This window comes from Spodoptera frugiperda, chromosome 5 (genome assembly GCF_023101765.2).
Source record: "Spodoptera frugiperda isolate SF20-4 chromosome 5, AGI-APGP_CSIRO_Sfru_2.0, whole genome shotgun sequence".
Lineage (NCBI taxonomy): Eukaryota > Metazoa > Arthropoda > Insecta > Lepidoptera > Noctuidae > Spodoptera > Spodoptera frugiperda.
Genome location: NC_064216.1, coordinates 5,185,729 through 5,201,501, shown reverse-complemented (window position 1 = coordinate 5,201,501; position 15,773 = coordinate 5,185,729). Strand labels below are relative to the sequence as shown.

Below are 15,773 nucleotides of genomic sequence, written 5' to 3'. Positions count from 1 at the left end.
AATTGCTTATTATTATACCCTAGTTTTTAGTTAAGTGCAAATTTTCGTTTCTTTTTTATTCTTTAAATTCAGATCTTCATTGTTAGAGAGAAAAGTTCAATTTTTCAGCTAGCATTGAAAGATTGAAGTGGAACTTAGTCATTCAAATACCGGATACATAACAAATAAATAAAAATATAGGTATCATGGAAACCTTGGTAGTCTTATCAAAAGGTCTACCCGATATATTTTCAATAACACGATTGATAAATTACTTAAACAGGTAGGAAGGTTTTCCTTGACTTAATCTTATCTTTGAAGACTTTTGAACATCAATGACAAAACTGTTACTACCTAAACTACTTTGTAGTGAGTAACATTTTAGAAATGAATTAAAACATCAAGCTTCACTTACAAACATTTAACTTTAATTAACATATTAGTGAAAAAGTAAAAACCGTTCCAAAAAAGCTTGCTGATAAGTCAAAAGAAATAAAATTTATAGAGGCTGGACATGAACAAACAATCCGTCAGGGTACCGATTAATAAATCGTTAAACCCAAATAAGGTGATATGATAATGACAAGCCAATAAAACTTAACAAAAGAGCTATCTGAACAACTGGTACTTTCGATAATGACCTGGCTACGAACGACCTTACCTGTCAATCTCGACGCCACTAATGAAGATTGAGGAATTCTTTAAGAAAAACGACTCTTGAGGCGGAAAGAGTTGTACGTGAAGGACGTTATACTTAATTATAACTGTTGGTAATTTCAGAAATATGAATAACTTTATAATGCCAATAAGATTGAAGTCCGCAGCTGTCTTGTCCTTAGATCATTGTTGGTGCAGCGGCTTCTTAGCATACGCCTGCGCCGGCATTATGATCCTCCGCATAAGGAAATGTCAATAAAACAACTTTCATGCGCCCGAGCGACTAGTAGTTCCTGAACTATAAACTGCGCGCGCAGTCTAGCCAGTTTAGAAAGTGGAAACTGGGGAGCGTGCACAGACGACGCATTAGCGCATAGATTTCTCGGGATTCTCTCGCGCTTTCCACTGACATACTTTTGCTGGTGATATTTACGGTTTTACTATACTATCAGTACGTATGGACAGACATGTTAGGTATCTAGTAATTTCCATCAACTTTCCATGCGAAACTCGTATTCAGGTGCACTTGACCTAATAATATTAAGCAGTGACCTAATAATATCGTAGTACAGTTACATATTTTCTTTTAAATTTATCAATCTAAAACTAAAATAGTCAAATCAAAATCAATCCTACAAACTAAGGGGCAGGGTTATACGAATCGCAAAAGTCAATGCCGTAATCGCCATTTCAATCATTAGAAGGGCTCAAATTATTTGAAGGCGACGTTTAAGGTCATGTTGCCCTCGATACCTTGTCGCTTGTACAGCTAAATGTACTCAACGATTTCAAAAGTTAGAGCCTTGGTGATCCAATTTCCCCTCATTGAACATTCAAAGGGCGTAACAAGCATGACGGCCCTTCAAGAGGCCCTTACTCTTCAATTAATGCTAACCGGTAATTTCTATTGTTCTTTTCATGTTGTTTTCTATGGTCTAGTGTTTACTTTCATTCTTATTAACTACCTGATTATGTACTGAGTACACAGGCCTATTGTTATATAAAATCTAATTTATGGGAAAACATTATCCAAAGTAATAATCACCCTCAGAACAATTATAAACATTATACCGATCCCCAAATTATTTTAAGTTATAGGCTATAATGGAACTGGCATGTATTTGTGTACAATAGTTCCTAATTAAATAAAGATAAAAATTAAATTTATTTTAACCTATGCATAATGCCCATGTAGATTTAATTTATAGCAATAGATATTATAAATTCTGTATAAAGTCTTGAATAATGACAACGAATAGCATTTTACCGCAAAAAATATCATGAATCAACTTACAACTGTTACATTGGTTCCACCAGATAGGTTTTTCTTTTGTATTGTCTTCAGTCTTCTTATTTTCAGTCTTCTTTAGTTTTTTCTGTATTTTTTGACACTTTTCCTTAACACTAATTTCAGTCTTTGTGGCTACCATGTTCACTTTGTCCTTTTTAACTTGAAAACCGAACTTTCCGCTACCCATTTTTATAATTAGTTTAGCACATATCGTTCCATTCACATCAGCTCAGTGTGCACGTATTGGTGCATTATCCTCCCCACTGACGCCTAGGGCATGGTCTGCGTCGGCTGGATTATTTAAAATGTTAAAATTATGACTGTACTATATAAGTACACGTTCGCCACTCGAGTGTCGTAAAGATATTCGATATCGAATTATTTTGTTGCGGAATGAAACGGAATCCATAAAACTAAAAGGTTTTATAGAGTTATCTCGAGGAGGCTTTGGCCTTGTGAAGTTCATTAACACTATTCAGTCGATAACTGAAATATAATCAAGCACCTGATTCCGTCGGTTGCTTATCTATTTTGAGTCATTCCCCTTGAACCGATTAAGCTAGCAGTGAAATTGGAATCAGTGGGGAATGGAACAGATAAACAGGTGCGTTTGACATTAATTGTTTGCGCATCGATGCTTCGGGATATAAATGTAGGTACTACTGAAGAGAGATTATGAATCGTATAATGTAAATCGACGATATTTTCCACATCAGTGAAGCGCGACCCTTACTTATGCACGATAGGAATTATCCAGTTGTAAATATTAATCTAGAGCTCGCCATTTAGTATTGGATTGCAACTTTGTGGGGAGTACTAAATGGTAATAGTCGTGATTGGATAGTTAAGCCTTGTTTCTGAGAACAGATTTAAGACCCACTCCGGCAAAAGTAGGTTTAAAACAGTGCAATATAAACAACATTGTGGTAATAAACAATTAATGTTTATTTGCATTCTCGGATAATTGCCGAGTGATGCAGGCGAACAGAATACGGAAGAAACAACTAAAGACCCTAAGATTGTATCTTTATTGCGATAAATTCATCGTTACACTGTTTTGCAGAAAAAACAAACAAGAGTTAAATGTGGTTTGCTGTATTTACGAGATCAGTGCTTTTAATAAAAGGTACATGTCACTCGATTAGACATAATCTCGTTGAATGGTCACTTGGGATTAAAACCATGACTGGTTGTACTGTCGCAGATATTAAAGGCTGACTGTTCAATTACGTAAAAGACATAAGCGAAGTGCTTATAAAACTTTATAGACATTTAAATTAGTTTGGTCGATAACTACAGAATAGTGTAATTGCTTAGATTATGTTCGCAACGTGCACATTAACGTTTTGATCGGAAAATATTGAGAAGATCAATCCTATGGTATGATTATGAATAATAAATGTTTACAGCGCTAGTTTTGAAGTCCGTTTATGGCATATTGAAGGGAAATACATAAAATGGTCGTGACCCGTTATTACCGTTTCGATTTTTATTATGATGACAACCCTAAAAGTTATATTTATTGTGAATTTACTCGTCAGAAGATTAACGTTTACAAGCTCCTGGAACGACAATTTAATGAACCATAAAGTGCAGTTTTTGGCAGTGAGTATTTAAAGTATCTGTTCCTTGCTTGGTTAATATTTTTCATTGAATTTTCCAAGTTGATACTATTTATAAGTGAACTTCAAAAATAACAGCTTGAGGCTTTATTACGCGATCTGTGTAACACTAACACTTTAACGTAATATAATGGCCTTGGCTCCAGAATACCTACTTACACTGTATTATTACTTAACCCTCCATTGATTCTTTGAATAAGATTCAAATACTAAACTCACCCTATAAAATATGAGCAAAAAATCGCGCATCCGATGGTCATATCCTTATTATTCTATGTCTCAATAGAACTGGTTTGCAAGCCTTCATATAAAAGGACTATCAGATCCAATTCATATGGGACAAGCTCCTAATCCGAATGTTCGATGTAAGGAACAAGTTGACCTAAAAACAGCTTCAAAGCTTATGCTTTATTAGATGAACTAAACCGACATGTCAGTATAACGTCGTCTATTTATTTAAAAACATTTATTTATGCTACGGAATGATAAATCTAGACTGAAATCTAAGAATAGAACCCAGCATGTGTTATGTTGATGACACAGACATCATTAATTTCAGTGTATTAACATGAAGTAATCAATTTTGGTTTTTAAATCTCCCATATAATAAATACCTCCAGACTCCTCCACCAGGAACCAGTTTAGTAAATGAAGTCAGTTAAAAAACTTAAAAAGAAATCTGACACGATTACCTTTTTGACACAAAGCTTTTTGAAAATGATACAGCTAAATCCTGATTTCGTAACGCATAAATCTCAAACGAATCTCGAAACAAAGCGACATAACTGAGCGAATTTATGTGAGCACGATAATCGTAACGTACGATCTTAGTCTTTCAACACATGGTCACGAGTTGGACTCGAATTCGGTCAACAACGATACAGGAACAAAGCAGGCATTATAGTTATTAATTGGCCCGTTGTTACGTCCGCCTATACGCCATATTTCATCTAACCACTGGCATTAACTATTCGACTGGACACTAAAACTAGGAATAGTTAACACTTGGTTTATACGCAGAAATTGTCGTATACTTGAGGTGGAGATTTATGACAATTCCTTTTGATAACATTCTTGGTTAAACAACACTGAGATGTAGGTATTTTATTTAAGGTTTAATTTTGTTAGTCAAAATCGAGACTATAGTGTCCAAGAAAAGATAGAGTTAGTTTAATTTATACTCTTTCCATCTTTTATAAATCGCTATGACTAACTGCTACGGATTTCGTAGCGGATTCCACGCGGCTACAAAATATTTTAGTCAACAAAAGAAAAACGGTATAATCATAATTAGGTATTATAAACCTAAAAACAGCTAAATTTCTTTATACACCGTGGGAAGTACATTGAAAAAGCATATAACAGTATTTTACATAATGGCCCATTGTATAATTTTGTTTGAAAATACTTAGAAAAGCATTTTTATCTTTGTTGTGGTCGTCACACGTGATAGTTTCGATGCATCGTACGCAATACCAACAAATAGTTCTCGGAATTGATATGGAAAACAGCAAACAGATGCTAGTAGCTGACATATGATATGATTTTGTAAACAAATCAATTGAATATGCTATGAAGAATGCTTCATGATTCATTATAGATATTCTCCTGAATACCTACATGTGCAATTTAATTTATTTGATCGAATTACTGCAATTAGGTAGGTATTGACAACTGAGTAAATACTCGACTACTATAATATAGGCAACTATACGAGATTTGATTTCATGTTTGGAAAAAAATAATTTTCCCATTTCTAATATCTCAATTACGAAAACTCTAGCTGTGTAATAGTTACGTTGCAAAAAAGTTACAAAATGAATAGACATTGTTTTATTCTTTAAGGCGATAAATGGATTTAAAGTAGGAACTAGGTAAGTTAAACTTATCGTCCGCATACAGTAAACCGCGAAGTTACGCATAAAAAAGTTTCCTGCATTTGTTATCCACATCCAGGAACTATTCTTGCACCGTCAGCGTCATTAAAGAATACCATCAATCCATCCAATAGGGTACTAATAAAACTATCAGGTATTTCCGCTATCGGCACATTCACACCTAACGGTGGTTCTGACATTTTGATCTGGTTCACGAAACAATAAAATTATATGCCTGTCATCGAAACTTGTTATACCGTAGGCCTATTCAAGTGTCATCACCCTCATTTATTTACAAGCTTAATAATATGCATCGTTGTCATTTACAGTAGATGGTACTTGGTACTGAGGCCAATGAACATAATCGGTATGTGAAATAGCATTGTGATGTACACAATTGCAGTGCGAATTCAACGACAATAATACGATACATCGATAGGAATTCCGACAACCATTGTAGTACTAGATCGGGCAACAACAAAACGAGAGTTCATCGACCTCGGAGCGCAGCGTGTTTTGATAAGGTCGTCAATTCGGCATCCGCCAACTTTTTCCGAGAGAACCCCGGTTACAGTTAAAAAAGCGCTAAGCGGTCAAACGCGGACCGTTTTAATTACTTCATAGTCACGTACTTGTAGTAAAATTTTACCGTTAATGGAAAGTGATATGACAAACCGGACAACGTCCGATATTGGAACCGCATTTTTTGAGATCTGCATCTTGGTAACGGGTGCCGTACGTTTATTTAAAGGTTTTTGATTTTGTATGCATTCTAAGTCTAACTAACCAAAACAAACACATCCTCGTGGTGAAATACGTAATTAAACTGATTAACATTTTTATTGCCGTCCATATAACTTAATGTGTCGATCGGCACTGTTTAAATGCTAATCGAACTATCGCCATTCTATTCGCAGCGGACTATGTACTTTCGAGAACAAAGTTTTTAAATAATTGCTTTAAAGATAGAAAGGAATAATGACTAAAAGAAATTACTGGTCAATAACCTAACACGGTATTTTAGCAGATAAATCGGCAATTTTAATTATTAAAAAAATCGAAATGAAAATTACAGTATCGAATGATCCAATCTAAGAATCCGGAACTATTGAAAAGTCAATGACTGTGTTTATTTTTTTATGGTTGTCAATCAAGAATCGTGTTTGGTTAGATTTACCTCTAGCTTAATTGAAACCAAATAAATACGAAACACTGACTAAGCACCGCCATTTTAACCAGCACGGTCATTGAAACAAGATATACATAACATAATATTGTGAAATTAATAATTTTTGTAACGATTTTGCACCGAATGTTACGCAAGGTAGTACCAATGTACGAACACGAATGCACTTCCTAGGCGTTGCGCCTGCGCATACGAAATGAGACACCCACGGTAAGTGAGTCACGTCCACACGCGCCTCCGGCCCTACTTTACTATTGTACATACATTATGTACAGGACAATAATGTTGTTTATTGTACAGACTTCATCGTCAAATGACGATATTAAATGTCTGCAGGATGTCTTTACTGTTTCTTAGAACGTTTAGGGCTAATATTAGCAAAGGCTAAAAACGTCTTCTACTTTGTATCTCAAGTACATAAATTCACATCGCGTCGTGTACGATAATGTGGAACTGTCAAATCAAAAATCCAATTCATTACAGACACAGCTGCAGACGATAAAAACTACAATATTTTGAAGGGTCCATCAAGTAAAGAATGTAATTTAATGTTTAAAAGTTTAAGGTCAAACGTTGCTGCCAGGGGCGAGCTCGGCTAAGAAAAGGGTTTGATCTTTTTGCACTTTTATATCGAGTTCCCTTCAATTGTACATAACCTTCGAATGTTGTACAGACAACAAGGTAACTTTAGATAATTTATCTTCGTTATACAGGACGTGAGACATCGCGATGACTGAATACGTTGCAATTTCTTTGGCAGTGCTCAAGGCCTATGACATGAATATAATTAGTAATAATAATACGAACGGTGTACTCGCCAAGCCATTTTCGCTCAGAATTCATTGGACTTGTTCGTTCTCTATCAATTATTATGGGAACGTGTAAGCAATTATTGGATCGCTAATGAAGTCATCACATTGTTAAACGAAAAAGTATGTAAGGTTTTTAATTAATTCGAAAACAGATTGCCAGCATTGGCTACCAGACAATTAATATAAGACTGCGTGAAATTCAAATACTTAATAACAATATGTTGGCACATAATAAATTAATAAGATGTAACTGTAAAATCTAAATTAGACAGTGTCTAAATGTTTTGAAACGAGCTATGAATCACTAACAAAGTAATAATTACGCAAGAATAAACCATAAATTAATGGATAATAAGATCTCTATTCTATAGACGTTCAAAGCGACACAGCATGACTAACGCGGGACCATCAATCAAACATTCTCATTACTCGCAGCCATATGCAGAAATGGAAACATAGGTCAGTTGCATTATATTTATAGTTCCCTTTTCCTCAAATAGCAAGAGAGTTTTATTCATCTTTTTCCTCCTTGAGAAAGCAGGTGCGCACTAACGAAGCGACCAGTATCATTTGGCCCTAATGTCGGTTCAGACGACCTTTTCCCATCTCGCTCAGACTTACACCGATTCTATGGAGAAACTACGTCGACGGCAGATGTTTCGAGAAATCTAGATTAAAAAGCAATTCGATCAAGTTCAGTGTCATTGTCAAGTGATATAACTGCAGTATAACAATCCTATTCGAAACATGAGTGTGTGTTGTTAAGTTTAAGTGACTTTTACGTCATTACTTTTGAGTACTCTCGACTGTTTCCTTGAAGTGATAAAAGTTATTCGAGTTACGTCTCTTAGTGCATATGGGTATAATTTATAGCGAGACAGAACAAAGATTCTCTTCAGAGCGCTGGTGACCCACAAACGCACAATGGCTATCGAATTTCTACCTCAGCTAGAACAAGTCGTGATCGCCTCAAGCACGACTGCATTAGATCGCTTTTTGTATATTTGAATTATTATAGGTAGTTAGCCACCGATAAAACCTTATCAATTTATTGGCGTGCTATTGTTACCTTTTTATAAATATAATTTTGCGTATTTTAATTTGAATAAATTACGATCAAACTACGTGAAATATAGGTCACTTATTTGTAAATATATTAATATCACTAAGTACATAATGTTATCAAATATTTGTAATTGTTTGTATACAAATAATTAATTTTCAAACGCGCAAGACTTATAAATCTACTTTATTGTTACTGTGACGAATTTCTAGAAAAAGAAATTAAAACGAAATGGCATACAGGTGAGATTGGATGCCGCAATCGTGCATAATGCAACAAAGTGTAATCATAAAAACAATAACGCTATCAACAACATGACGCATGTAGTTGCAATTTCAAACAATTACAAAATTAAGGCAACATGCAAAATAGGAAAACGCACAACAGAAAACACGACAACAAACATTGCGACATTCGAGTGGCGACAAACAAACACTGTGTCCTGGCAAACCCGTACACTTTACCTATAAAATTAGTAAACACTTTAGAGTTTCGGTTATCGCGAGTCGGGTAATCGTCACTGGTATCGTATATGTCGTCAAAGCTACCGGTCTGGGCCGAAGCGGTAGGTATCGCGGTAAGCGCGTGCGCAGACTTATACGCGCGGCCGTTGCGCCGGCCGTCCGTTGCGACAATGCGCTTCCATGTTGCCGTGTGCTGCCTCCCCCAGTCTCACCAATTGCCTAGCCACCTCTCTCTTTTGAGTTGTTACGGGTCGGGCCAACGGTAAGCACTCGGGCCCGCACTTTGCTATCTTCCATCAGTGTTGAAAGCGATTGATGTATTTGCAAGGGTGTCATATAAATCTGACCAAGGTTTCGTTTAATATCCGTAATTAGTAATGATTAATGAATCACGAAGTAATTTGCGAAACCTTGTAGGCCCTTCTTTGTGCATAACAAAGATAGGTACTTTAAAATGAGCCAGCATCAATATCGTGTAGACTGCATTTTGATCGCGTGTTTTGGATCGTGTGAAATCAGAGATGAAATAGAGCGGGTACCGTGAACATAACATTATTGAGATTGATCGATTGAAATGTTCAAAGATTTACAACTTGCCTACCGAATGGTATTGCAACTTGTGATTGTTGAAAGGAAATAAATATTGCAGTAAATATTACTTAGTAAACACTATACGAAAGGTAGAACACCAAATCAATTTAAATCAAATGGAAAATATCAACTTTGTTTGTAACTAGAATGTATCCGTAAGTATGAGTACGAATTCGCAGCTTTACAGCCTGTCATTTCCTGGATATAAAGCGAATACGATAGCAATCAAAATATACCTAGTTTCTCCACAATCAACAACGAGTTGTATCATAAAGCGGCTTTAAGCGCTTTGTTTGTTTAAGCTAGGCTGACCAGAATACTATAAGCGGCATCATACTCTCTTATAGTGCAATTTATTTTTATGAAAGGTAAAGTAGTTACTTATATTATAAACCAATGGGTTACCGATACTCAATTATTACTATAATATATTTTATCAATCAAAACACACCCTTAATGCAAAATAAGTAGCTGATATTTATCTTTCAGAATATAGGCAATATTCTGCAACTGGAAAAGTCAATAATGGCCATATTTGAGTAAATTGTTCTAAGGACTACCATAAATAAGGAAACATGGTAAACCGAATAGTCCAGTAAGTCAGACTACAATAGCACATTAAAAATGATGGCTAAGCCCGGACCGACTGCCATCCAGAAAGCTTTTACTGAGAAATGATTTATTTAAAGCGTTTAATAGTGTTACTGTTAACTAAAATAACTGATAATATGTAATCTATACAAGCTTTATATGATAATTTTTTTACAAAAAAAATCAACATACTTATTTGAACAAGAGTAACACCCTTACTTTTTAAACAAATCAACATCACTATCGAAAGACATTAACACAAGCAATAATAATCCAGTATTATTTATAAGACCATAAAACTAAAGGACATCAATGTTATTGATTGATACGTTTACGAACGTTAACATAAACACGCAACTCTTACGAAATCCGTAATATAAACATTGACACAGGCACTAACCGTGTCAATGCAGCCAAACACACAGACACACAATTTGCAAGGGCGTCAAAATAGACCGAACGTATTGGCAGAATCACTGCTAATTTGTATTTGAAACAAAATGAAAATGTTTAGGAACGTGATGTATGTCATGTTCCGAGTACAGCTAACGTGATTGGTACAAAATGACCGGGGTCAATGAACCGCTTTTCTACCGTAGTGAGCGTAGTTTTATTTGAAAAAGGCCTATGTTCATCAACGTTGTAGAGCCGGGCTGCGGTTGAATTTTTATGAAGGCTGGTGTTATTTGTTTTTATAACCAAAAACGTTATTAAGCTTGTTAGAATAATTTAACTAAAGCTTATTTAAAGTTGTGTAAAATAGAGAACTGAAAATATCTGGGCACAAAAGGAAACCACCGAAGTTTTGACAAACTATGCTGCGAAAAATTATTTAATGGGCATAATAATTACGAATATTGTTTTCAAACCAACCAAACATGGTTGAAACCAAGGAAGCTATGTAATAAATTTTACACAGCTGTATCTTATTACCCAAAACGACAAGAGAACAAATTGACTTGGAATTATACAGAGGAACTTGAGCATTTTGCCAACAATGCAGTAGGTGCTTTAGCTATGTGCAATTTGTCGTCTACTTCTGAAGGCAAAACAAAGTAAGGCAAAACGCCAATCATGTTGGCGATGTCGGCGAAAATAGAGTGACAGGCGTCTTACAGAGTTTAATCGTAAAGGCAATCTTGTTAAGTGAAATGAGTTTGGAGTTGGAGGCAACAAGAAAATAGAGTAGACTGTACCAATACTGTACCAATTTTCGTTGCTTCAAACGTACTGAAGATCAATAAAAATTAAAAGAAAGAACTAATACATTTTACTCGAATGGGGCACTAGTGCGACTGTCAAGTTCAATCCTCTGGCTTTTAGTTTGAGTGAATGTGTATCGAGTAAGTCAATAAGCACACTACATTTAAGATAGAATTCAAGACTGGTGAAAAAATGTATTTACTTAATACCTTCTACCACTCCCAAGAGTTAAAAGACAAAAATAATAATTTAGTCAAACATTTCGAAATAACAAACGGCCAACCCTATTCGTGGTCGCACAAAGTAAATTCTGCAAATCTTGTGCAGTATGTAAACAGTTTGGCGCAACGCCTGGATGGTGACTATCTAAATCACAAGGCTAGCGAGTGTGGACGGTGATGTTCAAAGACTTATAGTAATTGTTCCCTCACGTTTTATAAATTAAAAGGACAATTTGCATTCGAAATTGCAGTGTTTTTGCTTGATTTTTCATCTGATATGGTGTATGGGTTGGACTTCATGTGCAGTTGCTTATCATCTCATCTACTATTCCATGAGCTATGTATGTTCCTTAATGTTAAATTACTTGATGCCTGATATCATATAGTATGACGTTAAGAATTAGGTAAGTAAGTTATAAAGTCAAAGACCCTGTAGAATTATTATACACAACATCAACTGGTTATGACAGTCCACTGTTGGACTAAGGGCCAACTCTACAAAGCAGATTTCTATGCTTTGCAGGTTAGTTGGAGATCAAAGTTTTAAAGAGTCAGGTTTATCAGAGGATCAGCCATTACACTACCCGTGGAAATAGTATGACTTGTGCCATGTAGAAGCAAAGCATATTTGCTTGTAATCACGATCAATTCAATTCAAGGAAAACAGATACCACAGTTACCACACTGAATTCAAAGTACAGGAAAACCCTTTACAATACTCGGCTAGCATAAAAAATAAAGGACAATATTTTCACTATGCAAGAAATAAAAGTCCTGTCGGTTCTTCGAAATGATACTCAGCGCCCTGTAGGTAATGATAGGGGGCGCTTTGCAATTTATTGTTCACAATTCCAAACTATTAGAGCTACTGAGAATTTCTTTACAGGAAAACCGAACGCTTTTTGTAAACGAACTCGATTTCAGAGATAAATAATTTCTTCCGTTTTATGCAATAAATTATGTTATGTATATATGATAAATGATTTAACTTAGCTATTTTATGTGTAAAATTTTGATTTATTGGTTTATAGTTCATGGCCACTCTACCAGCAATGTAATATAAATTAAGCATTCCAATTTGGCCCAATTATTAATATGATATCGTCTTATTATTTAATTTTTTTCCTAAATCAATTTCAAATCAGAAACTGTAACAATTATGTTTAAGCCTAGTATTTGTGCTGTAAGCATCAGTGTCCTTCTAACCTAATTCAGGACATCAAAATTACTTCTGACATAACAATATGTCCCCAAAAGGATCGTTGTACGTGAAAATAATGTTCAAACATTTTTGCGAACAAAGTCACGTCTCGAACATCAAAGTTCGCAAACACGGACCTACCACAACAAAATACTTAAAATTATGCACAACGATATTGCAAAGAGGAAGTCTATAAACACCTAATTGATATGACGACATAATATTTGCATACGAACGTAGACTATTTAAAGATTATTAAAACTGAGAGCTTCCTTTTACTGCACTTCGTTAATGGGTCCAATGTACCCAAGATAATAATTAGGTCTGAATTAATAAGCCAATATTTAAATACGAACAGGATTCTGTTTGTGCCTACCATACTATGCGTAATGTTATTGTTTCATGTTTTGAAAAGGTAACATGATAAAATGAGTAAAATAGTAGGGATTCTAGTAATAAATCCTGGGGAAACGTTAAGCTGCGAAAACAAATTAATCCTTTCTATTCTACCAATATCCAAAATTGACTAGGAATTGTACCTAATAACCGTAAAGGAGTAAAAGCTATCAAGTTTTATTGCGAATCAAAAATGTATTATTCTGTTGTTACTATATTATTTAAACCTCGTCATCCACTGTATCGATTCTCGGTACTATCAGATTTATATGCTAATTTCAGAATACAATAAAGAAAACACTAAGTAAAAAAAGAAACAAAAGCTACTTGAAATAAACAGCATCATAATTCCAGAACTGGCCACTATTTTCCTCAATCCAACTTTACTATTTACTTGTCTTGGAGAATGACGTTAAATCGTAACGTGTACAAGCAGCTTTATTGAAATGGCAATATTAAATTGTATAGAATCGAATTTTATTGGCTGGCTACCCACACACTTAGTTACACTGAAATTACAGCTGAGCAGTAAACTCATATCGCGGGAAATAAGCATACCCGCAGGTGGTAGCAGAAAAATGAAAGACACGATTATAACTCCCCACAATAGTGTCATTAATCCTTTATGGGTTCCTCGACCCCGGCTCTCGAGTGATAGACAATGGTGGTAGTCGTGTTTGTGAGCTGAATTAATGCGTATGCACATGCAATGGGAAGCGGGACTCGACCAGCCTTGAACTTGTGCATGCACTTCTATGCAAGCGATGAATGCGAAAGCAGTCGCCATTTCTAGTCGGCACGTCATGTAACGCGAACGTAAAAGCCGACACGAGGCATTTTCCAACTAGCCGGACACAGAACGCACCTACGCATCGTCCGTAGTGCGCGGGATTCAATACTCTCCGCACTTTCATCTGTGTAGCACTGTGTCTCCTAGCCAGTACCACTGAAATATGTTAATTAAGCGTTGACGACCACGTATCTAAGTGCACTCGCCAGATAAATATAATCCTCTACTACCATTTCGATAACAGGTCGATCATAACTGTAGAATGCTTTTTAATATTAATTTGAAATTCATAAAACGTGTTGGTTTTTAGCATTTTATAGCCGTTATATCAAAGATAAAATGACATCACATGTAGTAACCGATGTAAAATGAATAACAAAAATAAAATTAAATAAGCATTTCATTCTATAAAAACATAGCAAACCAGTTAGTCATTCGGGATTTGCATGATGACTCCTAATATATTGACGAGTGAGGATCGATAAAAAGACCACTTAAGTTCAGAAAGTGGCAAAATTACCAATAAATTGACAGTTTCAGATATAGATACAATGATTATAAGAGATAAAAATAACACCTCTTTAAATAAGTACTAAAGAGATGAAAACGAATTGCTGTAGAACACCCGAAAAAAGGTAATATAAAAATCTCAAAGAAGTTGTAAAACCAATGGCTTCAAGTGAAATGACGAAACAAGTCCATAACAAATAGTAGGAGTCTAACAGCCAGCAGTAATAAGACTCGTAGCTTTACTAAATACTCGTGTTTTATACTAATCTTAGCAAACACATAAATGTCAAAGTCATGGTAAATTATTGTCAGTTTCACAGATATTTTCTCTTGTAACTCTAAAGAAATGTCATTTCGCAATTTATTTTAATGCGTTCATATTTTTATATTGGTATCGCAGTTTGGCTGTGACTTTATTGTTAACAGATCTGCATCTATTAATAAGGAATATAGACATATTCATTGCGTACTTATTTAAGAAGTTATTAATGGAAATGCTATCATCGTAATGCAGTTACCTGGTAGTATTTAATACGGTATTACATTCTGAGAGTAAAGTAAAGGATAGTTTAGTAATTTTCCAGCGATCTGGTGAATTGTACGGTGTAAACAGCCAGTAGGTTGCGAGGTCAACGACCTACCAACCGGTCGAGCTTTAAGCTTTGCCGAGCGGACATAGTGAGACAAACTTGGCCCACATTTCAAAGCTATTACAACGAGTATAAATGTGTAGGAGAACGTGAGGGATCTTGAATAACCATTGTTATCTTATTTCGGTACATGATGAGACCACGCCTAAACTTTGTAGTGACTACTTCAATTTCGTCATGCCAAATTCGAAGTACGAAGTTACACTAACTGAAATAAAATATCGAATATTGTACAAGCGTGTGTGCAATGTCGAATAACTAAGGATAAGAAAATAATTTGAAATCTTCGCCAGATTCCAATAATGAACTACAGAGAAAAATATAAGCGTGATCAGGTCAAGTACCTCAATGCAAAAAATTTGGTCATAGAACACTCTAGTAAAGAAATAATTTACAACAAGAAATTAATGGTTAAGTAGAAGAAGTTATTTCCCTAACACTACTTTCCTCCCGAAACATAAACGAAGTACCCACTATCCACAGAACTATTAAAAACAGATTGAAAACACTTATCTCTTACTATGTACTACAAACAAACATACTACACCTATAATGGCCCTTCAAACAAAATAAAATCTAAAATAATGTAACTTGCATTTAAAAGGGATATTGCAAAATATCAAGTTTCTCGTGTACAGTCCGTGTCAAAAGTGACATTCAATTAAAATA

General features: G+C 35.1%; 1 protein-coding gene across 3 annotated transcripts in view; it reads right to left on the bottom strand.

Annotated features, from left to right (window-relative positions):
• Positions 1–15,773, bottom strand: part of LOC118271687 (long-chain-fatty-acid--CoA ligase 5) — a 56,903-nt gene that overhangs the window by 25,887 nt on the left and 15,243 nt on the right. Inside the window, exons 1-2 of one of the 3 annotated variants that reach the window (XM_035587834.2) lie at positions 8,952–9,150; positions 1,931–2,218 (exon numbers count right to left, since the gene is read on the bottom strand). The exons of 1 other annotated variant lie outside the window; for it this stretch is intronic. In XM_035587834.2, coding sequence (XP_035443727.1) covers positions 1,931–2,114 — 184 coding nt within the window. In that variant the 5' untranslated portion in view covers positions 2,115–2,218; positions 8,952–9,150. Of the gene's footprint in view, positions 1–1,930; positions 2,219–8,951; positions 9,151–15,773 lie in introns of those variants that run through there. One more of the 3 variants, XM_050693620.1, reaches the window with a different exon arrangement.